This window comes from Ceratotherium simum, chromosome 36 (assembly GCF_057802395.1).
Source record: "Ceratotherium simum simum isolate JZ-2026a chromosome 36, ASM5780239v1, whole genome shotgun sequence".
Lineage (NCBI taxonomy): Eukaryota > Metazoa > Chordata > Mammalia > Perissodactyla > Rhinocerotidae > Ceratotherium > Ceratotherium simum.
The window spans coordinates 5,099,268-5,125,705 of NC_141935.1; the positions used below are offsets into that span (position 1 = coordinate 5,099,268).

At 34.9% G+C, this 26,438-nt stretch overlaps 1 protein-coding gene across 4 annotated transcripts in view; it reads left to right on the top strand.

The window, feature by feature from the left end:
• DENND1B (DENN domain containing 1B) overlaps positions 1-26,438 on the top strand; it is a 245,462-nt gene that overhangs the window by 125,021 nt on the left and 94,003 nt on the right. For 3 of the 4 annotated variants that reach the window (XM_087424346.1, XM_087424343.1, XM_087424344.1), the window contains 3 exons: positions 14,703-14,803; positions 20,846-20,891; positions 26,224-26,325. In XM_087424346.1, the coding sequence (XP_087280472.1) occupies positions 14,703-14,803; positions 20,846-20,891; positions 26,224-26,325 (249 nt within the window). The remainder of the gene's footprint in view (positions 1-14,702; positions 14,804-20,845; positions 20,892-26,223; positions 26,326-26,438) is intronic. The other variant, XM_087424345.1, reaches the window with a different exon arrangement.

Consider the following 26,438-nt stretch of genomic DNA (forward strand, 5'->3'; position numbering starts at 1 on the left):
CCTCTCAGGGAGAGCGATTCTAGGAACAAATTTTAGATTTTTAGTTCCTCCCAAAGCCCATTAGCAACCAATTATGTCAGCTGATATTGTAGGTAATAATTCTACTTACCGCTGTATTATTTGACATGTATGCTGCTCTGCTGAACATTGTATTTTCATTCAGTGCTAAGTGAATGTGTCTTGAGTGTGAAAATAGGACTGTTGAGGGCCTCATGTAACACATTGTTGGAAGATATGTATGGAGGGTAGTCAAAGGAAACTTCTAAGACAGGAAAACTGGAGGTGTTTGTGTCTTTCAGCTCTTGTGGTGATAAGAGCTGTTTTTCATAGAAATGAGCACGTATTTCTGTTTTATGGTTTAGTCCATTTATCTTCTAAAAGTAAACAGTTGGCTTTTAATTTAGAGAACAAAATTTTTAATATAACAATTGTGGAATTTTCTAAGGGGTATGTTAAGTTTTCATTCACTAGGTTCTATAAGGTTTGTTCCTGTAACTACTCTGATCTCCACAATTGCTTCAGAAGATTTCAGTTTACTATGGAATTTTCTATATAGAATGACTTAATTTTGTGCTGTTAGTGATTATCAATGTTAAATATAAGAAAAATTATATGTATTGTTTCTGTTTCTTTAGAAAAACTACTGTTGAGAGCAGTGTGTTTATTTTAAAATGTACCTTTTATATTTATATGTTTTTACACAGTACAAATTTTTTTCATTTTGCAGTTAGACAAATTTTTCTCTTCTGATGAGCTTTCCTAGGTTATATGCTGCAATTTAACTCATTGTGGATATTTCACTCAACATTTCCTGAATGGAACTTATCATCTTTCCCCCATAATCTCCTCATCTTACTGTAGGACTGATTTGGTGATGGACATCTCCTTCTCCTCTGTCTTCCCCACCTGTGTCCTTTAGATCCTTAGATCCTACCTTTTTACTCCTTTTTTCTCTGATCGCTGTCTTGTTACAAGCAAGTGCATGTTTATACTCTGCCCCAGTATAGTACCCTTCCCCTTAAAGAGTTTCTAATCACTTGTACTGAAGGGACTTGTCTTCCTTGTCTTTGAAAGTCTAGTCAGTTATCCTCAAAATCTCTCATTTGTCCTTTTCTCCCATTTTTAATGCTACGTTCTGTTTGGACCTGCCACTTTCCTATCCTCTGTGTTCGTTCCATATACAGTTACTCAGTCCTTCAGAATCAAAAAGAGCTATTGGTGATTACTCATTGCTTATAAAACTCCTTAATCTGGCATTACAAGCTGTCCATTATCTGGCCCCAAACTTTCTTCCTAAATTTTTTCTCTACTTACTTGTCCACTCAGGTTTCTCGACAATAAACTCCTCAGGGCAGAGATCTTATCTGATTCAGTCACTACATTAAACCTAGGTCTTAGGACAGTGCTAATGTGTAGTAGGCTTTTAGCAATAATTTTTTGAGTCAATGCATGAAATCGCACTTTTTGCTCTTCTTCAGATGTATTTTGAATGCTCCCGTCTCCATGCGCCTGAATGTTTTCCAAAATTTGGTTTGCGTTTCAGAGGCCACGTTTCTGTCAGCAACTCCTGTTGTACCTTTCATCCCTGAACTACGATAGCACTTACAACACGTCCTTTCTCTCAAGTTACAATTGTTAGTGAATTCGCTGAGCTCTGGTATTAGATATTAATCTCTTTAAAGGTTAGAACCATGGTTTCTGTATGTGTATACGTGTGTATATGTATGTATGTGTGTGTGTATTTTTTTTTACATTTTTTTATTGATGTCATAATAGTTTATAACATTGTGAGATTCCAGTTGTACATTATTATTTGTCAGTCACCATGTAAATGCACCCCTTCACCCCTTGTGCCCAACCCCCAACTCACTTCCCCCTGGTAACCACCAAACTGTTCTCTCTGCCTGTGTGTTATATTGAACATATGAGAGAGGTCATACAGTATTTGTCTCTCTCTGTCTGGCTTATTTCACTTAACATAATACCCTCCAGGTCCATCCATGTTGTTGCAAATGGGACAATTTTGTCTTTTTTTATGGCTGAGTAGTATTCCATTGTATAGATATACCACATCTTCTTTATCCAATCATCTGTTGATAGATACTTGGGTTGCTTCCACATCTTGGCTATACTGAATAATGCTGCAGTGAACATAGGGGTGCATAAGCCTCTTTGGATTGTTGATTTCAGGTTCTTTGGATAAATACCCAGAAGTGGGATAGCTGGATCATAAGGTATTTCTATTTTTAATTTTTTGAGATATCTCTATACTGTTTTCCATAGAGGCTGTACCAGTTTGCATTTCCACCAGCAGTGAATGAGAGTTCGCATTTCTCCACAGCCTCTCCAACATTTGTTATTTTTTGTCTTGGTGTTTACAGCCATTCTCACGGCTGTAAGGTGATATCTTAGTGTAGTTTTGATTTGCATTTCCCTGATGATTAGTGATGTTGAGCATCTTTTCATGTGCCTATTGGCCATCTGTATATCTTCCTTGGAAAAATGTCTGTTCTTATTCTGTGCCCATTTTTTGATTGGGTTATTTGTTTTTTTGTTGTTCAGATGTGTGAGTTCTTTATATATTATGGAGATTAACCCTTTGTTGGATATATGGTTTGCAGATATTTTCTGCCAGCTGGTGGGTTGTCTCTCCATTTTGATCCTGGTTTCGTTTGCCTTGCAGAAGCTCTTTAGTCTGATGAAGTCCCACTTGTTAATTTTTCTTTTGTTTCCCTTGTCTTAGTAGACATGGAATTCGAGAAGATCCCTTTATGACCAGTGACGAATAGTGTACTGCCTACATTTTCTTCCAGGAGTTTTATAGTTTCAGGTCTCACCTTCAGGTCTTTGATCCATTTTGAGTTAATTTTTGTGTATGGCGAAAGCAGATGGTCTACTTTCATTCTTTTACAAGTGGCTGCCCAGTTTTCCCAGCACCATTTATTGAAGAGACTTTCCTTTCTCCATTGTATGTTCTTTGCTCTTTTGTCGAAGATTAGCTGCACATAGATGTGAGGTTTTGTTTCTGGGGTTTCAGTGCTGTTCCATTGATGTATGTGTGTATTTAAGAATAAATTTAGTCTTTTAAATTGTGGATATCAGAGAGAAAACTTTTTAAAATAAAATTTTTATTAATTATATTTTAGTATGAAATATGAAATATTCATCTGATACTGAAAATACAAGAATAAAAACTTATCTCTTTGACAATAAAAATGTGTCTTTTTGATTGTCCCACTGACAGTTGTCTCTTTAAATAATAATGATAATAATAAAGATTTGTTTGTAAATTCTGGAGTTTATAAGTTAGAGGCTAATTTCCTTGTAGGTTTTGTCTTAAAAAAAAAAAAGCATTTGTTTAGTCATTTTCTACTAGAGAATTTTAATTTTTTAAAAAATCTATGCCAAAATTGTGATTCCTTGGGGAAAAAGTTATCAATACATCTTGAACTCTTTTCAGCTTCGTGAATTTCTATTGCTGTATTAACTCTTGTTTAGCCTATACAGGAACTTGGTTTGGTATCTTTTGGACTTCATGTGGTCCTAAGTGGAAAACATACTGCTTTCTCCCTATGAAAATTGTTTATTTGTTCATTCATTCAATCATTCCTCATTTATGGAGCACTTAACTCATGCCGGGCAGTGTTCTATAGGCAAGATAATGAGTATCTTATCAGTCTGTATCAGTCTGGGTCCCATCAGGAGAAAGAAACTATGCAGTAATTTGAACAAGGAAAGCTTAATATCAAGAATTTAAAACTGTAACATAGGATTGGAGTAACAAGGAATGGGCTAGTGAGAAGTGAAGAAAACTCTAAAGAATATAGGCATAGCAGATATAAAGCAGCTCCTGACCTTAGGGCCAAGATAGAGCACCCAAGGAGGAAGCCCCACCTGGGCCTGAGACCAAGACCCTGTTGGAGAGGGCACAGCCAGGGCTCACTGGATGGCAGAGAAGTTGCTGTGGTGCCACACTGGCAGAATTTGCCGCATCCTGCCCTTTGGGGTGCCTGGGAAAGCTGCCCACAGAGAGACACATCCCTTCAAAGTAGCTGAAAAGCCACGCTAGGGGTGCTGGGGAATCTGTTCACAGAGAGGTGCCTCACTGGCAGCACACTGCTATGAAGCCACCTGAGGGAAAGTAATTTATTGGGGTTTCCTGACTGGAGGCACTCCCTGAAAAACCAGCTGAGGGAAAGATGGCACCAAGGGAAACTACTGGCCACTTGGTACCACTGACAGTGTACACTGCAATAGTCAGGTGCAAGAGCAGCCTCTTGTGCTGCAGGAGCCAAGCACTGGAAAGACTGCAAATACTGCGAGAGCCAGAGGCCCTCCTGCTGCACAGCTGCCTGTGGTGGGAGGGGTGGGGGGCCCTTTGGCCACTGTAATTTGCAGGAACCAGGCACTGCAGAAGCTGCCTATTACAGAGGAGCTTCGTAGCCACCTTTGCTACAGGAACTGGGCCCTGGGGAAGCCAGGCCCTTCTAAAGGCACAGGCTTTGCAGGAGCCTGCCGAGTGAGTACACTGGAACTGGGAAACAAAACTTGTTCTTTCTGAAATGTCTCTTCAGTGTCCTCTCCTGACAAAGCTTAACATCCTGCCACCTGGTAAAAGGAAAAAATATCTAAAGGGCACAGATCCATTTTCACAGATCAGGCAGTGAGGAGTAAATTTGGAGCTGAGAGGCAATAAATTGATAACTGGTACAGTCCACCTGATTGGATACTCAGCTTGCATTTATACCCTTTACACACATTTGCACATCTTGTTAAACAACAAAACAAATCTGTATGTCTACCTAGTAAGATAGAGCTATCCTTTTTGCAAATGTAGACATTCTCATCCTTTCCCCAAAATGAGGAGAAGCACAGTCCTAAGAGTCATTGAATCCATCTCTTCAAATTCAATTACAATCACAGTTAATTTTCTGTTAGTTACTAACAACGTGTATATAAAATAAAAATGAGAAGTAGAGAGAAGAAAAAATGGTTAGCGGATAAAAATAAACACACATATGAAGGCAAATAAAAAAATGCAGTGCTACTACAGCCTTGTTTCTGTAACTGATCATGAGACCATAATTGATATTTATGGCTTCCTTCTTTTACTACCCTTTCTGTATTTCCCTGCCTTCAGCCAGAACTCAGCTAGTAGTTGGGTTCTTTACCTGGTATAATGACACAAACTTTCATTCTCAAAAGGTCTGAATCCTCAATAGTTCTGCTCTTTTTTGATTGCTATAGTTGCCCATTAACCTTTAGGTGAGGAAGTCCCAACAGGAGCCCCAGAGAATCCCCTGGTTCCAGGCGCAGTCCTCCTTGCCTCCATTGTTTAGAAGCAACCCAGTTTCCCTTTGGTTATTGAGATCAGTCACTCCAGTTAGTAGATTAACCCCTTTTAACCTGTTGGTTCAGTGGCATAAGAGACCCAAAATGGCCAGGCGGCAGTCTCATCTTCCAATTCAAGTGATAGCATTCCCCTGTTGGGTAAGATCTCCAAACCAGAAGAGCTCTGCACTGCTGGGACAGGAAGTAGAACTTCTGCAAGTGGGTTATTAAGTGCAATAATGAGAGGGCCACTCACACTTCCACCCCTTGATTCCTGGTCCCACATAATCTGGCTATGGCAGAAACAGCACCAAAAAAGGTTTCTGATTCAGAGCACATCCTGCATCATGTAAAACAGAACTCCTCCCTTTGCGGGTGTTATTTCCCCACTGGCATCATAACTGAGTCTTCAGTAAGCCATTCCATCTTTCAGTTAGGCCGGTTGCTTCTAGGTTAGACGTATAGGTAAGGCTAGTTAATATTATGGGTATGAGCCCATTGCTTTACTTACTTTTCTGTTAAAGGAATACTTTAATGAGATTTAGTGCTGTGGAATGCCATGCTGATGGATATGTTACTCTGTGAGTCTAATAATGGTGGTACTGGCAGAAGCATTATGGGCAGAGAAGACAAATCCTTATCCAGAATATTTATTCCAGTGAGGATGACCGCTGTCTCCTCCTTGATGGAAGAGGTCCAATGTAATTAACCTGCCAGCCAGGTAGCTAGCTGATTGCCGTGGGGAGATACCTCACCAGAAGCATGCTCCTACAAAACTACCTGAAGAAGGTGCCAGGTGTTCTGCTGGGTGTTACTGGCCACTGGGTACTGCAAGAGCCAGGCCCTGGAGGAGCACAGGCTCTGCAGGAGCCCACCTGAGAGCGCACTGGGAGCCAGGAAGCAAAAATCCTTTCCTCCTGCAACGTATCTCCAGTGTCCTCTAGTGACATTAGGCCATCTGGTAAAAGACAGATATTTCAAAGGTCCAGATCCATTATCACAGATAGGTATCAAAGAGTGAATTTGGAGCTGAGAGGCAGTAAATTGAAGGCACAGCTTCCATGAATCTGGTATTTTATTGTGATTTACTGCAGTGATAAAGTAGTATTATGGAAAGAGTAAAAAATAGTTAACTACCTGAGAAGTAAAGAAAGACCTTTATTTTGAAGGAAATGGTTGATGTTGGTAGAGTTTTCCAAAGATAGAGTATAAGGGTATTGATTCATCCATTTGTGTATTGATAAATAATATTATTTTCCAGGTATTCTGTACTAGGAATTTCAAAGTTATTAATGTATGTCTATAGAATTATATTAATAAATGTAAATAAAATAATAAATCATATAGTGTCAGTGAATCAAGGCCAGTCAATGTGATAAGAACTTTAATATGGGATATGTAGGAGGAAGAGCGGTAGATTGAAGAGTTGACTTCAGTGTAACACCTGGTTCTTGAAAGGAATTTATGTCTTGTCTAGGAAATTCTTGCTTGTCTAATGTGTCATTGTGTGTGTGTATGTGTGTGTGTGAGAAGAGAGAGAGAGAGAAGTTGTGCTACAGAATCTAGTTGGAGAAGTAAGCAGTGCCCAGATTGTGAAGAATCATGTTGGCTAAATTAAAGGGTTTGGATTTTATCCAACAGATTGTGGGGAGGCAAATGAGGTACATTATATGACCAGGTTTATTTTGGGGAAGATAACACTGGTGGCATTATAAAAGAAAAAATAGAGTAGGGAAATTCTGACTGGCCGGAGTCTAATTAAGAGGCTTTTGCAGTAATAAAAGCAAGAGATGACTAGCTCCTGAGCTAGGACAGTGACCATAAGAGGTAGATGAAGTTGGGGTTTAGAAACATTTCTAAGGAAATGTCTATTGGATATAGAGTCTGCTTGAAAGTAGGTAAGGAAGGAGAAGTATAGAATGACACACGAAGGACAGATCTTCACCAAGTATTTATTTAGTATCTGCCGTATAGTGGGGCAGGGCTTGGTGTCATTTACTACTAGTAAATTGTAACCTTATGAGTGTGTGTGCATGTGTATACATATATAGATATACATACTCGTAGATGCTTATATACAGATGTATATATTTACATATATTTGTGCATGCTAAATGTACATATATGTATGTTTGGTGTATATAAGGGAATATATACAATTTTAATATTATATGTATAATTATTTATTCTCATTTAATTATATGTAAGTTACAAATTGAGTAACTCCGCTTATAATGATTTAGAAGTTGTTTTGTGATTGCTTTGCAATTTTGATTGTCTCTTTTCAGTTGCTAATGGTTTGTGATCAGTTTTATTTTGTTTTTGGTGAGAGATATTTTAAATTATGATTTTCAAAGATGCCTAATAGTTAAAGTAGTTTTAGCCAATTGAATTTTATTTATTGATTATTTGACATATTGTCCCCAGATATGGTAGTAGTGTGATTACATCAATAATATCTTGTAAAATTAAAGATTTGTGTTTCAGTCCTGACTACTCAACCAAAAAATTGAATGACTTCATATAAGCCATTTAATTTCTTTTACCCTGAAGTTTCTTATCTAAAAAATGAGAGAATTGAGCAAGAATGATCTCTAAGGTCTTTTCTAGTTCTTAAATGCAGTGATTCTTTAATTGTACTGTTTATTTCTTAAATAATTGCCTAAATTATGTAGTCTTTATATAATTCGCATAAACATCCTAACCCATAGTCTCTAGAATCCAGAGTCTGGAAGTTTGGGAGGAGAAGGATGGCTAAATACATTGAGCAGTGTGGTAGTACTAGACTCCTTAATTTTGGTGGAAGTGTAGATAGGCCTTTTCCAGGAAAAGCAAAACTGCTATTGAATTGACTTTGAGAATGAGAACTAGAAAGCAGTAAGTTTAGTAATAGGGAAAGGTCTTGTAGGGGAATGTGTTTTAAAACATTGACATTGATGTGTAACATGACAGCTACAGAAATCCAGAGTTGAGGGGAGGTTAGTATGAGAGTCTTGGTGATGTGTAGACAGGACATGGAACGTAAGCTCCTGGAGGGCAGAGATTCTGGACTCTCTTGTCTGGTACTGGATCCCTGGTACCAGTTATATTGTCTGGCATGTGTGGTGTCCCACTCACTAGTTGTGTGATCTTGGGCAGTTGGTTTCACTTTGCCTCAGTTTCCCCATCTGTAAAATGAATGAAAGAATGAATATATGAAAGAAGCCTGCAAGCAAAAAAAATTTAGACTCATTTGGCTAGGAAAAGCTAATAAACCAGTGACCAAATGTGAGATGATTAGAACTCTCCAGAAGACTTGAGTGTGATGGAAAGAGGTTAGGATGAAGAAAGAGAATGAAATATAAAGTAATATTTTAGTATAAAAAAGCGTTAAAAACTGCACAACCAAATACTGTCTCTTTTCATTATATAAAGTTGCTATTTATCCAAACATTTCCTTACAACTATAACTTAATTTGAATATTAGAATTTTGCTCAAGTTAGAGTATTTTATAGTTGCGATAACTTGGTGGTTTTCAAATACCTTTCTGCTACCGTTTTTGGCCTAAACTTTTAAATGTGAATGTAAATTAAACATGTTTAAACAGATGGTTTCTTTATGCTTTCCACTAATTTTTTTTTCATTCCTTGAGGAGCTTATCACATTCCCATCTCTGCAGCAATTTATTCTGTATACCTATAGTTATTTATAGTGCTTAAATTTCTGAACTAAATATTGATTCAGTTAAAAATCAAATGAAGCCTCTAATCTGTAGTTCTTGGATTTTGTCATAAATACATTCTTAGGGGACATAAATCTGCCCCTCAGTAAATCATATAGAACTCTAGTTGAAGTGAGAAGGATTTCTATGTAAGAATGAGGCACAATCTGTGTGAAAGATACAGAGACTGGAATAATGGGAGTGGCGATGGTCAATATGAGATCTTTACTTATAAATCGTGTGAATTAAAATTGTGCTGTTTTTCATTGTGGTCATCATTCTAGATGGATTGTTTTTCTGCTGTCTCCTTGGGAATCTGTTAAGGCATTTTTTTCCCCTCAAAATACATGTCTATTTAATTGCTTAAAACATAGCTTAGTTTTATTAGTAGGCTGATTTCCTCTGGTAAATATACTTGAAGAACAAGGAATAAATGAGATTTCCTATCACAAAGGGAAAGAGCTTTAGTTTAGCTTCCAGCTAAATGTACTTGCAGATGCAGATTGAGATGATAACTTGTAGAATTGTTATCAATTATTTTATCTTTTTAACATTTTCTGAGAGAATTTGTTCTGTTGGTTTTCTGCTGAAGTTGTAGACTGATGCCTGAGGAAAGTTTTATAAGTTGGATCTCTATCATAGACCCTAAATTTTTCTTATAAAGGTCAACTATTCTTGTTTGTTCAGTCCAAAGACTCATTCTCCACTATATAATTAGGATAAAATATTTTCAGCCAGTAGATATTACTCAAAGCCTCATAAAGATGGGAAGTTTGAATCCGTTTATATCAAAAGGCAGTTTAAAATGATGGCTATTGTACTGTGGAGCCTGCTTGGGTTGGTTTCCTGGCTTTGCCACTTACTAGCTGTGTGATCTTGGGCAATTGGTTTAACTTTGCCGTGGTGTCATGATTTGTAAAATGGGAATACAGTCATGCGCCACAAAACAACATTTTGGTTAACAATGAATCACATGTACAATGGTGGTCCCATAAGATTATTAGTATATAGCCTAGGTGTGTAGTAGGCTATACATACCATCTAGGTTTGTGTAAGTATACTCTATGATGTTTGCACAACAACAAAATTGTGTAACAGCACATTTCTCAGAGTATATCCCTCTCGTTAAGTGACACGTGACTGTAATGATAATAGTACCTATTTCATAAGGTTGTTGTGTGAATTAAATCTGAGTACATCACGTACTCAGAATAGTGCCTGGTACATAGTAAGCATTATATAAATGTTTGCTATTATTATTATTATCAGTGACAGAATCTGCATTAGACTTGGTGGCCTGGAACTGGAAGTCAAGTGCCTTTATTTTATGATGAAGTTCACTATTGCCAACCTTTGTTGTCAGGTTTCTTTCTCTGATTTCACAGGCCCCAGTTTTTGTGTCTTCACATGGTTTCCATATATACTTATTTTATAATTGTGGTGCATGGGAAATAAATATTCCCAATGATTTTATTTTGCATTAGTCAGTACTTCGGGACTGTATCATTTCAATATATCCAGTATGCTTTGTGAAATTATATGTGCATTAAATATGTCATTAAACAAAGATGATAAGGAATTTTTTTTCTTAAACCTTTATTTGGTAAATTTGTTTTTTTGGCAAGTTATAGCAATGCATTATTCCTTCAGTTTCCAGGGTATAATGCCAGGGATACGCTCTAACGCAAATGTTGAACCCTTTCTCCCACCCTCTTTGCTTTCCCAAAGGACAATATGGTATTAAAGCAGCAGCTGACGGAGTATTAGAAAGGCAGTGTGGAGTTGCAGCCCTCTCCTGAACCAGACGTAGAATCCTGAGTAATTCTAATCCAAAGAAATATGATTGTCATTTCCCTTAAGCTGAACAATTCAGTATATCATAGATAACGTATATAATTATCAGTTGATCTCATAGTACTTTATTCTGCAAACCAAACTTCTGAAGTATGTAGCTGATTTCCCTTAATTTGCGTGGTTCTCAAAATGTTCTAGGTAAATCATTTGTTGTGACAGTTAGCACTCTCTTCAGAGGTACGGACACGTATTGTCCAGAACAAAATGTAGAGTCTTTGCCATGCCCCAGAGGGCTCTCAGCCTTGATGCTGCTTGCCTGTCTGACCTCATGCCCTGCTGTTCTCCCACCTCCTCCAGTCTGATCACCTGACCTCCCTACTGCTCTGTGAAGATGCCAAGCCTGTTCACATCTCGGGATCTTTGAGTGCATTGTTTCATCTGCCTGGAGTGCTCTTATTTCACTTGGGTCTCAGTTCAAATGTCACCACATCAGAGTTTGTTCCTAATCCTCCTCTCTAAAAGAGCCCTTCCATCATTCTCTCGCTTCTTACCCTGCTCTGGGTTTCTTCATAGAACTCACCTCTAACTGTCTTCATAGCTACTTTACTTATTTATTGTTTGCTTTCCCCACTAATATGCAAGCTCCATGAAAACGGGGACTTTGTTCTGTTCAGAACTGGGTCCCTGTTGCCTAGTAGAGGTTTATGATAGCACATAGTAGGCACGCAAAAACTTTGTTGAATTAAGCAAGTAAATTATTATAATACTTCCAGTTGCTCAGTTACCAAATGTGCTTTAAAGCTTTTAGAGATGGTCTTTAGATATATTTTGAAGGTGGTTCTGAATTATAGTGCAGTTAAAGTGTTCTGTTAACCACCTGTATGGAAAAAAAGATCCCTAGCTGTTACTAAGAATATGAAATGTTAGAATTGATCTGCTCTAAGAATAAAGAATGTTAGATCTGTCAGAGACAATGGTTACAGATCACCATAGACTTCTTATTTTATAGATTAGGAAACTGAGATCTCGTTATATTTGCAGATGTGCCAGAGGCCATACAGCTTCTTAGTGGCAGAGCTCTGACTTGGTCTATGATACACTTCATTGTTATTATCTTATACAACTTACATATAACTGTGTCTAATTTCCTAGTAAATATATTTTTTTCTTAATGGTGTTTTTTTGCTTATAACTTTATTATCCCCTCTACAAATTATGCTATAACAGTATTTTCTCTGTTTTTTAATCACATAGTTATTACCTGCTGCTAGATGGGTATGGGGGATCCATCTTCTTTGGTATGCTTCTGCCTTCTTTGGAAATCTCCATTTGGATGTCTCACAGTTAACAGAATCAGTATTTGCAAAAGCAAATTCCTTATAGTTCCACCCACACCTGACACTGTTGCTATATTACTTTAAATAATTCATTCTAGTTGCTTAGGCCAGAAACTGGGGTTAGGGAGGGGTAGTTGCCAGATTCTGTAGAGCTTCCTTCTTTCCTGGAAGATCTTGATTAGCAGAGATAACTCTCTGCCAAATGCTAGCCATTGCAGAAATTTTGTGATTCTTCTTATCATCACAGAAATCATCCTCTAAGAAACCAATCACATTCATCAGATAATATTGTGCCTTATTAGTGAATAATTCATAACTTCATTTAAGGATGACCATTAAGGGCATGGGGGAAGTATTTATATAACATTTAATAGAGTGCTTTGGACTCTGGGTGTGCCCAGTAAAATAAGTTACCTATATTATAATTCCTCATTTTGAGAATGTGTTTTTTCCTCTTGTTACACTGTTAATTATTTTCTCAACAATAAAAAAGGATCATTTGGGGGCCGGCCCGGTGGCACAATCAGTTAAGTGCGCGAGCTCCACTACGGAGGCCCGGGGTTAGCCGGTTTGGATCCTGGGCGCGCACCGACGCACCACTTGTCAAGCCATGCTGTGGCGGTGTCCCATATAGAGTGGAGGAAGATGGGCACGGATGTTAGCCCAGGGCCAGTGTTCCTCAGCAAAAAAATGAGGAGGATTGGCAGATGTTAGCACAGGACTGATCTACCTCACAAAAAAAAAAAAAAGGAACATTTTCCTCTTTTTTTTTTAAGGTTTTAAATGAGCTGTTTTAGAAGTCATCTATGTGCGAATGGAGAAACTGAGTAAATTAGCTGCCTTTCAAAGCTACATAGCTCTTTTAACCCATTGGGCTACACTGAAGGGATGGAAAGAGTTAATGCAGCTTTAAAGATGCCTAATTTACAACCAAGGAGTACTTGAAAGCTCTCTGAGAATCTGACACGAGTTAGATCAACCCCATTTTCATTTCCTTCTAGTTCAGAAATGTAAGATAAATAAATTCATGGTCTATGATTGTTAAATAGAAGTATTTGAATGCCTCCTAGTGGTATATTGTATGCTTTAATTAAGGAATTTTAAAAATAATATTTATTGAAGGAATACTGTAGGTAAGCTATTAAAGCTTGTTAAGTGCAAAGTACTAAAACCCTTTAATGATAGCATCCTAAATTGAATCAAAATACATTGTTTGCCATATAAAATTGATTAAGAATCTAAATGTAAAGATTATATAATACATTTGATGAAATGAGTATATTTTTAATCAAATTTTTATGTTTTTGGTTCAGATTAGATTATTTTAATTGATTTTTTTATTTAGTGGAACTATTTTACACTTAAATATAGTCAAATGTTGCTATTAAGATTGAATTGCTTTGTATACATTTATCCTTTTAAATTAATTTCATTGCTATATGTACATTTTAATTTCTTTGTGTAATGAAATAGAAATAATGATTTATAGAAAGTCTGTGGTTCATTTTCAGTTGGTTTTATTTTTAAACTCTAATATTCAAGTTGAATAAAATGATTTAGTTAGTAACCTTGAAATGCAGACTAAAGCAAAACCTTGAAATGAAGAATGTTTTAATTATTGCTTTAAACACTAAAAAATGACTTAACATTTAAAGAAATATAATTGAAAATGTAAAGAAAATCACAGTAAGGAATTCTGATGAAGGTCAGTAGGAGGGAGGGGAAAAAAGTGATATCCCTTTGTTAGCATTAAAAAATATTTAATTAACTGCTTGCCAAAACAAAACAATTAAAATGGCAATTACCTTTAAAATAGCATCAATGTATTTGCAGCTGTTGTGATATAAAGCTAGGAAACAAAATGTTAATCTGAAATGAACAGTTTAAATATGAAATTATGATATACTTGGCTTCCTGTAGTACAGCTGTCAAGCTTGGGCAGTTCGCTGGTCAATAGTGACATTCTATGTGTCAGTGAACAGAGTCTCTTGATACCATAACCCGCAGTTCACACATTACTGAAGCTCCAACTGTCGAACATTCAAGTCCCCTGGTATTATGGCAGCTTCCAGACTCTCCTGACTGGCTCATGTTTCATTCTTTGGCAATTTGCCCTAATGATATCCCTCAGGAGCTTTCAGCCTCTCTTCCTTTCCATATTTAATCATGGTATATTAATCTGAATGATACGCGAACGGTGCTGCACAAATTGTAATTTCCTACAGTTTCTTCTGAGATGCTCACCTAATTTTTCAGTTTTACTTTTATTTATGTTCTAAGCTTCAACCCCAAGCACTATATTTTCAGATAGTTATAACTGTCTACATAAGATGCCCAAGAAGCTACTTGTGCTGTTTATGTATTTTTCAGAGGGACTTCTGAAATATAAGACTTTTTACACACAGAATGATAAAGGTAATGTAATTTAGGCCGTTAAATAAATTGTTTGATGATTATCATTAATCTTTGATAACTTGAGCATGCCTTTTGTTTAGAGGGTTAGCAGCTACTTATTGTTGTTATCCTTTACAAATTTTAGTTAACTGCCTGTCTCCATGGATCAGTTGCTCTGCTCTACCCAATGTACTGGCAGCACATTTACATCCCAGTGCTTCCTCCACACCTGCTGGACTACTGCTGGTAAGGCGACATGCCAGACTCCTTTAAATCCAGGTTTCATGATTAGAAAAACATCTGTTTATTTGTAGATTAGGTAAGCTTGGTGTATATATACATGAGTGAAATCTCTGAAACTTGACTTAAGGATTAGTAACAAGTATTAAGAGGTGCTTTTATGAACGGCAGAGTAGTTCTTTCCAAAGGTAGCAAAAATGTATACTTGGCAAACATAAAATTCTTTAGATTTTGTGAGTTTCTTCTGCGGTTATTAGTGGTTCATTTAGATAATTAAATGCATAAATAGAAACTAATACAATCTTAGTTGTGGTTAGGAAAATTGTAGAGAAGTTATAGTATCACTTAGAGAACTCAGTATCTTAAGTGTCAGAATTTGTCTGCAGAGTCCGTCAGAAAACAAACTGTGTCAGCCCACAGTCTCCTTCCCTTTACTTCAGGACACCTTCCTTCACTCCTCTTCCCTCCCTAGCACACCAAATACCAAATACCAGCAAAGGGGTTGCCTCTAATACGGGGATTCCCTGGGTTTCTGGTTTAGATCAAAGTCTCAGCCTTAAGCCACTATGAAAAGAATGTGGAAAGTGTTGAGAATAATTCTGAAAAGCTTCCTGGCATTAGAAACAACTCCCAGTGATCTCACCCAATCTGAATTCAACTGCACCTCTAGAACTTACCTGTTCTCTTCCCCAGAAGAGTCTGCATACTTAGAGTGAAGCTAGACTTATAGTGAAGTACACTCCCACACAGCAGCCTGGGGACCTTCTCCTGGACTGTAGGGTAGAGTGTTCTCTTCACTGCATAATCATCTTCTGCAGGCATAGCTTAATTCTTAAGAAATCAGATGAGATTTTTTCCTCTAAAACATGCACATACACACATGCACAGAAGGAAATAATTTTGACCATAATGTGTTTCTTTATATCACAACAAATGTTATTAAAAAACAAAGCTCTTTTAGAATTAAAATATCTATTTAACTTTCTCATTTCATGAAAAGCAGATCACTTTGAAGATTTAAGGATTAAAATGATTTAAGTCCATCCATAGAGGTTTTCTATTCAGTTTTTATGACTAGTCCTCTTCAGAGCAAGTGATTGTAATGAAAACACATATATTTGGCTACATATTGATTATACCAATATATTGTGTGTTTTCATAGCATGGTCATATTATTAGTATTGATAATGCTATGAAGTAGGTTCCCAATGATCTACCACTGCCATTCTGCCCTTTAAGTACTGGAAAGAAGAAACAGTTTGGCAGGAGACTATAGGTATGCAGTTTAATTGTATTGTGAAGTGTCACACACACACAAGCTAAGAGTAAAGCTAGATCTATAGATAGGCTCTTTTGGTATTTATTTTAGAGTTTTTTCTGTGACCAACTTACCTAGAATATATTAGCCTCCTTGAAGGCAGGAACTGCAATTTATTGACGTTGACGTATGCAATAGACTTGCCGCATTAAAGTACTCTTTTTTTGGTAGTAAGAACATAGTGTTCAGTAATTAAAACTTTTTTCAAATTTTTTACAAAAGTATTTGAAAATATGTTATGATTTTTAAAAATATGTGTGAAGTTAGTGGTTTAAGAACTAACTCTTCTAATTATGAGGTTTAGAATTATATTTTATCATAATAAACTTTGTACCATTGTAATTTCTCTCTTAAAATGTTCTGACCTGATAGAAGGTAACATCCTTTTAAGTTCAATTCTCTGTAATGATTACACATTTAAAACTTATAAAATATTGTTGTTTGGAAACTCTTTTATGAGGTAGGTAGGTTTGTGCCAATTCTTTCCAGAGATATCTTCCTGATACTTTCTGACCCTGCCTTCAAGTCCTTCTTTTTCTACTGCTTCCACTGTAATGAAGGAAGCTTATTTCATATTTCAGTCCCTGGAATTTTCTTACTAGTTTCTAACCTCTGAAATAGCCTTTAGGACAAGTTCTAGCAGCTTCCATGCCAGACACTTCCCTGGTTCAGAGATTGCAGCAGTGATAATCAAACAAGGAGTTATCTGAAACTTCCTGAACCTTAAGGTCACAATGATAGGCTCAGCTTCTATTGTAGGAACTGGGCAATATAATAGAATTTTTTAGAAATAGCCATCTAAGACTCTAGAATTCTGTCAGAAAATTCTATGGACTAAACTATTTCCTAGGGAAAATGGTTTTCTTCTTTTTGTATCCTTGCAAATGATCCTAGAATCATGCTGATCTGTATGTGAAAGGGAGAAAAATATTAGAGATTATCCCTTCAATCTCATGGGTTTTGAACAAAGAAATTTTTATATTCTATTTCAAAAATAGCACCAGGAATGTTTGATAGGGGTAAATGTATATTTGCCAACTCTTCAAGATGATTGGAACTTTCCAAATCCTGAGGTACTTCTAGCTCCTGGAAGTATTTTTGTTTTTGCGTCTGGTATCTCTGGTGTGGCATAGACTGGAGAGCCATAATGCCATCTTGTGACCATGGATGAATATCGCATCTTGCTCTGCTGACAAGGCTTGCTAATTTGTTGGCTCATTCATTCATTCATCCATCCATTTGTATATCAAACATTTAGTGCCCACCTGTTTGCCAAGCTTTGAGTGTGTAATGTAATGAATAAGACTTAGGTTTTGTTCCTGAGGGGTCCACAGGTAGGAAGAAATTCACACGTACATACACATGTGCATATGCACTGAGTGCACACACACACATGTGCTCACACACAAGCACAGAGTAATACTGCAATACTGTAAGGTTTATATCAGAGGCATATAAAAGAAATATGGCTGGGAAGACCTAGGAAGAAGAGGCCTACACTGCCTGGTAGGATAGGGCAGGCTCCTGGGAGGAAGTGCCACCATCTGCATTTTTCCCTTAATCTACTAGTATAAGGGGAAAATGAGGAGTTTCTATTTAGTGGGTATAAGGTTTCAGTTATACAAGATGTTTAAGTTCTAGAGATTTGCTGTACAGCATTGTGCCTATAGTTAACAATACTGTATTGTAGACTTAAAAATTTGTTAAGAGGGCAGATCTCATGTTAGATGTTCTTAACTACAAAAAAAAAAAAAGAGTACTTTAATGTGGCAAGTCTGTGATGTTACCATTCACTCTTATGTGAATTCTTAAACACCTAGGAGGTGGTGTGACTCTAGTACCAGTAAAATTATAATCCTTCATTATTTGTTCAAGAATAGTTGTCACTTTTTTATTTGGGCTGTCTGATTCTTCTTTCCATGAAAGGAGCAGATTTAGCTTCTAAGAAAATAATTTAAAAAAAAATAAATGGAAAATTAGGTTGTTTAGACTACCCTAAGTTAATAGACTGTTGTTACAGTCTAACCCATGGGTGGTCTGTGTAAGAAAACCTAAAAAGAAAAAAAGGCTATTACATAGTAATTATTTTTGAGTAAAGATTAATTGCTACCAAAAAGAAGAAGCAGTCGTAATAGAGCCTTCTGTATTCTATCTTTGTGAAATAACTTCATTGACAGAAAGATCTAGGACAGTTTTGCACATGGATGATAAAACATCTCTGTTGCCAAGGATCTCTTCCTGACTTATTAACACCCTAATCTAATTAGGAGATTTCAGCTAGGGTTGCAAAATTACTTTTCATGAGATTTGGCTGACTTAATATTAGGATGTACACAATCAAGTTTTCATGGGAAAGAAACAACTATTCAATTAAATCTATATTCTGCAAAACATCATAATTATTTTAGGAAATTATGCTCTAAATTAAAAATGTTGGCAGTTTTAACATCTGTATGTTATGAATTTTGTTAGAAATTAGTGAGATAAAAACACATAGAGATACCCAGTGATCCCATAGAAAAAGTTTCAAGTTACTTTATTATTAAGTTCTGCATAGGAAATCTGTATTGAATTTTTATTCTAAGCAATTTCTAAACAGTATAAACAGTTTATATTTCAAGAGATAACTAGTTTTCATCAAGTTTTGAAAGTGTTATCTTAGATGTGTTTCATAGGACTTTAATAGGTTTGTTAGTACTTTTGGCTCTGATTTTTTTGAAATCTGATCCACTCAGTCTTCCTCCAACATCTGTAAAATGGACATAATAATTATTTTTAGAAGGCTTAAATATTTTGATTAACACTCATTTTATTAAAATGTGCTTTGAAATTTGAGATTCCATGGACTTTCTATATTATACATCTGGTGGGTAGCATAACCTAACCTGGGGCGAATTGGAAGTTTGCACAGTAACTTTAATAATTTTATACTATTTTGGATGTGGCTTGATAAATTTAAAATCTTGGGATTTGCCTACCCTGTTTTATGAAAGTTGCCTGAACCCAGTCATGGGAGCCCAGAATAGTTAGTGACATATATTTTATGTCTTCTATGGAGTCTCAGAAGGGATTCCAGAGATGAGAACTTAAACTAGGGAAGTAACCAGCCTTCCCTTATTTAAGCAAAAGTGAAACAGTCCACGTTTATTCCTCCTGTTTCCTTTTGAAGGCAGAAAATGTTAGGTCTTAAGGATATCAAGGCCTATAAATAGTTCTCAACTTTCAGTCAAATGAAGTATCCAGAATATCAATCAGTTCCAGATGGTCTGTTGCATAAAAATAAAATAAAAAATAAAAAGGAACAAAGCTACAAAAGGCAAAGCCAACTGGGCATTAGAATCTAGTACAGTAGGAGGTAATGAACAGGCTAATGAGGAGTAAAATAAGAACTTCAACCGTTCTTATTTTTTTGTGAATTCTAGATATATATGTTAGTGGTTAGCCATCTTTAAATGAGTTTGAAACCATATGAGGTGACTTTGAGCACTGTGATCTGTCAAGGTGCCTGCTAGTTGTATCCATGACTGGTTCTCAGTAACAAAGTAGATTCACAGGAGCTTGGACAGCTCTGTTCCAATAATGACAATGATGTTTGGAAAATTATGCAAACCCTTTGAGAAAGATTATCTGTTTTCATTATGAGAAAAGGTTTGTGTTAAATATAACACAAAGATGTCTATAAAAGAAATGTCAAAAAAGTTTTATTTTTAAATAGCTATTTATTTGCATATCTTCTCTCACCTTTGTAGACATCTGTCCATTCTCATGGTTTCTTGTTAAATAATATTTTAATTTTGAAATGTCAAGTTGAATAATTTTCTTCTTGTATTTCATGAGAAATTTTTGAAATTACTAGTAAGTCTGATTTTATGTATTACAGAAACTGTTTAATATCTATGTTCTCTACTAGATTATAAAATCCACAAGGGAATTTATTCTACCGTGTTTATTATTGTACCCAATCCTCTAGCCCAGGTCCTGGCACCTGGTATGCTCCAGATATTATGTGTTAAATTAATTGATTCAATATTGTTCTTAAACTTATTTGAATATTTTTAAATTTATTAAAATTACTTTATTAATAAAAGTTAAAGTGGGATAAATATGAATGTATAAAATTTAAAGAAGGGACAAGGTACATGAGCAGAAGGATAGCACAGAAACAGAATGATCACAAAGGGAGGAACTTTGAAGCTCTAGTGCCCAAACAGCACCTGGCGCATAGTGTGTCTCAGTAAATATTTGGTGACTTGCTGAATCAAAAAATGTTGGTGACATAGTAGATATGAAACAATGATGATATATTAAGGAAATCACAGAAATAAGAATCTAATTGCAATAAAAAAGGTGTGCAAAAGAAATGTGAATAAATTTGATGATTATTTAGGTTATATTTGATATGAAGTATATGGAAAAGATTCAACTCAGACTATGGCCTAGACCCTAATAGTCTTCTTAAATAAAAACAAGTTTTTTTTTAGACATTACAACTTTTGATTTAATTATAAACGGTTTTGTGAGTTTTATATAAATCACCCTTGATTTGAGTATATTAGTAGCCTCTAAGATTAAATTTGAGTTTTATATATTGAATAATTTTAAATATCTATAATGCTATGTTAGAACTGCACATTTAATAAATTTAATTTTTTAAGCAGTCTGAATTACTTATATTATTGTTTCAGTTTTAATGAACTGTATGAATATGTACATATATATTTTTAATTTAGTGCCCCAATGCCATACCTGATTGGAATACACTCCAGCCTCATAGAGGTGAGTATCTTTCAGACATGAGATAATGATAAATTTATTCATGAAAATAACAAACAGTTGTGTTTAGTACAAGGCGGTGACTAATTTCATGTTTAGAGTATACTTACATGATCATTTTCAAAAAGGTACTGTTGAGATAATTTCATTTTAATTAGTCTGCTAAATGACCATCTTCAATGGCATGAAACCCATGAAAATAGGTTATATTGGTCGAAATTATATGGTAAGTTTTAAATACTAAAGACTCTAGTCCTTCACGAACCACTTTCTTTACGGCACTTGGGATCTTTTATACCTATTTCTTTTTCAGACCTGTATTTTGAAAGTTAGAATTTATGTAATTATGAGTCATAAAGGGAAAATGTTTTTATTTTGCAAAGTTCATTATGATCCAGTTTATCAGTGTGCTTTTTCAAAATGTGGTTTTAATACACTATTCATGAACTTTTAAATTAGAATATAGCTTAAAATTTTTTTTTTTAATTTTCAGTCCTATTGGGGATTTAAAATGTAGTAATGTTTTGCACTGTCATCACCTCATTCCAAAATGATTTTTGTCTCTAGAATCATCACTATAGTCAAAAATCTTGAACTTTAGACACATTGAACTTGAAATCGGTGAGATTTCCAGAGAGGACTTCTTATAAGATTAGCTCCTAAAAAAATAAAGAAAAGGCTGGGATCAAAACAAAAGACTTACATCAGTTGCATGGCATCATTATGCTGGCTGATTTCAGTCTTATTCAAATAAATTTCTATTTTTGCTGGTTGTGAATATTGTACTTTAATCTGGTTTCCAATGAGCAACCTAAATGTTAGATTTGGTTTTCTTTTCTTTCTTTCTTTCTTTTTTTTTGTTTTTTTGTGAGGAAGATTGGCCCTGAGCTAACATCTGTTGCCAGTCTTCCTGTATTTTGTATGTGGGATGCTGCCACAGCATGGCTTGATGGGTAGTGCCTAGGTCCACGCCTAGGATTCGAACCTGCAAATCCCAGGCTGCCAAAGCAGAGCTTGAGAACCTAACCACTATACCACTGGGCTGGCCCCCTAGATTTGGTTTTCTCATTAGTTATTGTCACTGTATATACCATCAGTCCTCACTGTGCTGATCAAGGAAGATCCTGTTGATTATTTTAAAACTCCTGAGGATCATGTATGGAGAGAGTCAGGCTCTTATAGGAATCCTGAATTATGGAATTCTGCATGTGCTCTGGTTTTGGTCATTTTTTCTTTTTGCAGAATGCTAGGGCAACATTTTTTATTTAACCATTAATAAAGGATACATTTTAATGAATTTCTTTAGTAGGTTTCATTTGTTTGTAATTTTGAAGTCTGGGTTGAATAACATTATGACCCTTTTTTTATTTTTTTTTGTTTTTGGTGAGGAAGATCAGCCCTGAGCTAACATCCATGCCAATCCTCCTCTTTTTGCTGAGGAAGACTGGCCCTGAGCTAACATCTATTACCAATCCTCGTCCTTTTTTTTTTCCCCTTTTTCCTCCCCAAAGCCCCAGTAGATAGTTGTATGTCATAGTTGCACATCCTTCTCATTGCTGTATGTGGGACGCCGCCTCAGCGTGGCCGGACAAGTGTGCCAGTGCGCGCCCGGGATCCGAACCTGGGCCGCCAGTAGTGGAGTGCGCGCACTTAACCGATAAGCCACGGGGCTGGCCCCTGACCCTTTATATTTTGTTAATTTTTAGAAAACTTGTTCTTATGTGCCAGGGTACTTGGAGTGAAAGGACAAATTGTATAACATAAAACGTGGATGAATAGGTGTTTAATCTGTTATTAGATTGTGGAATGTGTGACTGGCATTTTATTCATGAGTAGTTTGACTTTATACAAGATCTAACCATGGTTGATTGGTATGGTTTCAAAAAAAGTCATCAAATTTACTTTTGATATTAGTGCACGTGTCTCTCCTTATTTAATGTATCTAATAGAATATGTAATTTTTACAATGTATTTATTTAACAGATGAAAAATATTTAAAGTTGTTGATTGTACCTGTTGATGTTATATTGTTTTTTTGTGTAATGATTCTGTATCAACTTTTAAAACAAATGATTTAGCTTTTGCAAAATATTGTAGAAGGAAAACACATGTTTTATATATTCAATTAAATTTGTCATGTATTTATTGGACACTTATAGAGAAAATCAGTACTTTTGTAAAGGAGCAAATTTAAGAATTATTAACTCCTTAAAGTATTGTCTTAGAGAAACAGTCCATTCTAACTTTAAATTGGCTCTTATCATTAAATGAAAATGTTTAGAGTATGATTAGATTAGCTGAAATCTCTGTGCCTTTTATACTCTGGACTTATCAAACTGTCTTAATAGTCAGCTTTATTTGGTGTAATAGTGAATGAGAAAGTATAGTAGGAAATTCAGGAATGTCTTTAAACCAGTTGGGTACCATTTAGTAGCTTTCTCCTTAATCTATTACAAGATGATACACATCCTGCAATTCCATTCTTGTTATGTCGTTATTAGGTAGATTTTTTCACTAAAATTTTGACCTTTGTACTTTTTAATTTTATATAAATGATATTATAATTAAAATATAGCTATATCTATTTACATATTCTATATGTGAGACTGCACTGAGTAATTTCTTACATTTTGTTTGGCTGCGATTACAACTACCTTTTTTTTTTAACAAAGAATCAAAATATTCTCTTATTCTCTCTCATTCAAGGTAGTTTCAACTCATTTTATCAGTTTTACAAATACTTCTAAACATAATTGTTCAAAGACATGAAATAAATGTCCTTTTAAATCTTTCTTTTAATTATTTTTATGTAATCATGAGTAGAAGATGCCTAGCGGTCTCTTTTTAAAATGAAAATTTGCTTCCAAAATAAAGGATAACGATATTTCATTCTACCTGAAAACTAGACTTTAGGGATGAACTCAAAGCAGACTAAAGCCTGTAGATGATTAGGAATAAATTAGTAGAGACTACAAATGTGAGGCTTATATTATTTGTTTTAATATACAGAGAATTCTAAATAAAACGTTGACTCAGTTTCACAAGCTCATGTGATTGCTGCCCTTGTGTCATTTCCTTGCATCAGTGTTCACGACGTACATTTGTAGTCGGGTTGCATGGAAGGTCTATGTGTAGAGGATGTGAGAGAGACTCAGCACCTTTAACACCTTACAGTTGGGCTTAATAAGACTGTCAGTCCGTGTCCTAATATTATTTTCTTAGTTTTGGAGAAAAAGGCAAATTCTCTTTTCATATTTTCTCTTTCCCCATCCTAACCAGTTTATGAATTTTATGAGATATAAAAATATGAGGCAGAGAAAGTGGTACCATTTTATATGCCATATGACTTTCCACTCTTATTTAGAAAAAAAAAAATAGCTAAAGCCTGATTCAGAGAGAAAACATAGATAAAATACTGACATTAATCCAAATTTTTAAAAAAAGATTTAAATTACATACTATTTTTTCCCTTTTTGCTTTTGTAGAATGTTGTCATTTTAGGGTATCTCAGCGTATTGTTTTATTGAAATGACTACATTCTCCATTCTTATTGAGTGGCCCCTTGAACAAAATTTAATATTAGCTATTATCAGACTTTTTAAAACTAACAGCAACTTTGAAAAAAGTGTACATTCATATTAATATGAATTACCTTCGTTCAGAGTTTAGTGTTAGTGTCATCACAAAACATTTTGGGGTCACATAGCCATTATCCTAGGCTATTTAGATGAACTCATTTTATTCCATAAAAAATACTTGAGGTTTCTCAATTATCTTTACAGTTTCTGTTAAAAGTACAACTTAGAGTTGAAGATGGAAATAAAATTGTCATACTTTTTCCACACAAATGCCATTAATATAAATATATTTTTGCTTACAAAATAGGTTATTTTTATAGCTGTGCTATAGTTAATTCATAGATAACCACTTATTTATGTATGTAAACCTTTTTTACATATATATATACACATGGAAAGGAAAGGAAATAAGTTTATTTATAAATGTTTTGGCAGTAGTATCACTGTTTTAAGTGATTCTCTCTTCATTTCTTAGAAACAGCCATCTTCTGAGTCTTACTTTAGAATAATTATGTCTTTTACAAGATTTTTAGAGTCATGTGTCCCCCTGAGAATCCGTATTCCACATAGACATTATGGCCTTCCTAACACATAAAAACTCCCTACTCTAGATTACCATTTCTTATGTTCCACTTTATATGCAGAGATTTGAAATTCTAAATGAATCAGAGAAATTTCAGTCTTGATCAACTTGAAACAAAAAATTGGTTTGGCTAATTTAAAATTTAAGGTATTTAATTCTCAAAAATGGCTGTTATTCTACAATGTCACTTTAAAAATACTACACTGAAATTAATTGATCTATTGCTAGTTGACCTATGTGGGTATGGAATTCTGAGTGGATTGATATATTTCATTAGTGAGCACCTTATTAGCATTAAGGAATAATACTATTTGCTGTCATTTAAATAAAACTAATAGAATTATATGATTTGTTTAAGGATACATATTAATTTAAATAGGAACCATAAGCCACAATTATTTCCTTTCTTTATGGATGAAAAGTTTGATGAAATTCTAATTTATCATTTGTTCACATATTGAGATAATTTGACCATTTCACTAAGCTATCAAACAAATAAGACCAATAAGTCAAATAGTTAATCTGATAGGCTGTTAAATTTGATCTTTATATAGAAATTCATGTGATAAATATTACTAGCAATGAATTCCATATTACTGCCCTCTCTGTCATTTTTCCTTATTCAACTTTGTCTTCATCATCAGTTTACACCAAATTGATATTGAAATATAGAGAAAATATTTATTAATTTAAAACTTAATTTACTACTGTAGTCATAGTTATTGGTTTATGTTAGCCCTGCAATATGATTTATGCTAAAAACAGGTATAGAACTGACCACAAGTTCCTTTATCATAGGATTGAAATATAATAGATAAAATTTAAAGGATATCAGTTTTTACAGTTGAATGTAGCTGTGCCTGTTTTGTGAGTCTCTGTTGTAATATCTCTTTGGTAGTAAAATTATATTCAGTATCTCCAAACTAAATCATTATGTTTAGATTAGCAAACATTCTATTTTAAGCATTTTTACCCAATCTTTTTGAACAGTTGTAAATTAATTTTCTTTTTCATAGGGCAAAGTTGTTTATATTCTTTTATAATGTAGCATTTTCCTTTTTTCTTTGCCCAAGGCTAATGCATTAAGATAATTTTCTCTACATTTCTAAGCTCATTGTAATTTTGGAAGGAAAATATACTAAGACATTTATTTATAATTGTGTTTTTTAAACAGAGAGTGAAAAATAAATCATTGGAAGATGTGGTTATGTTAAATGTTGACACAAACACTTTAGAATCACCATTTAATGACTTGAACAACCTACCGAGTGATGTGGTAAGTCTGAAGGATATTTTGTGGTGAACATATATATGTGTGTGTGTGTGTGTGTATATATATATATATATACATATATATATATATATATGTTTTCTCCTGGACCCTTAAAT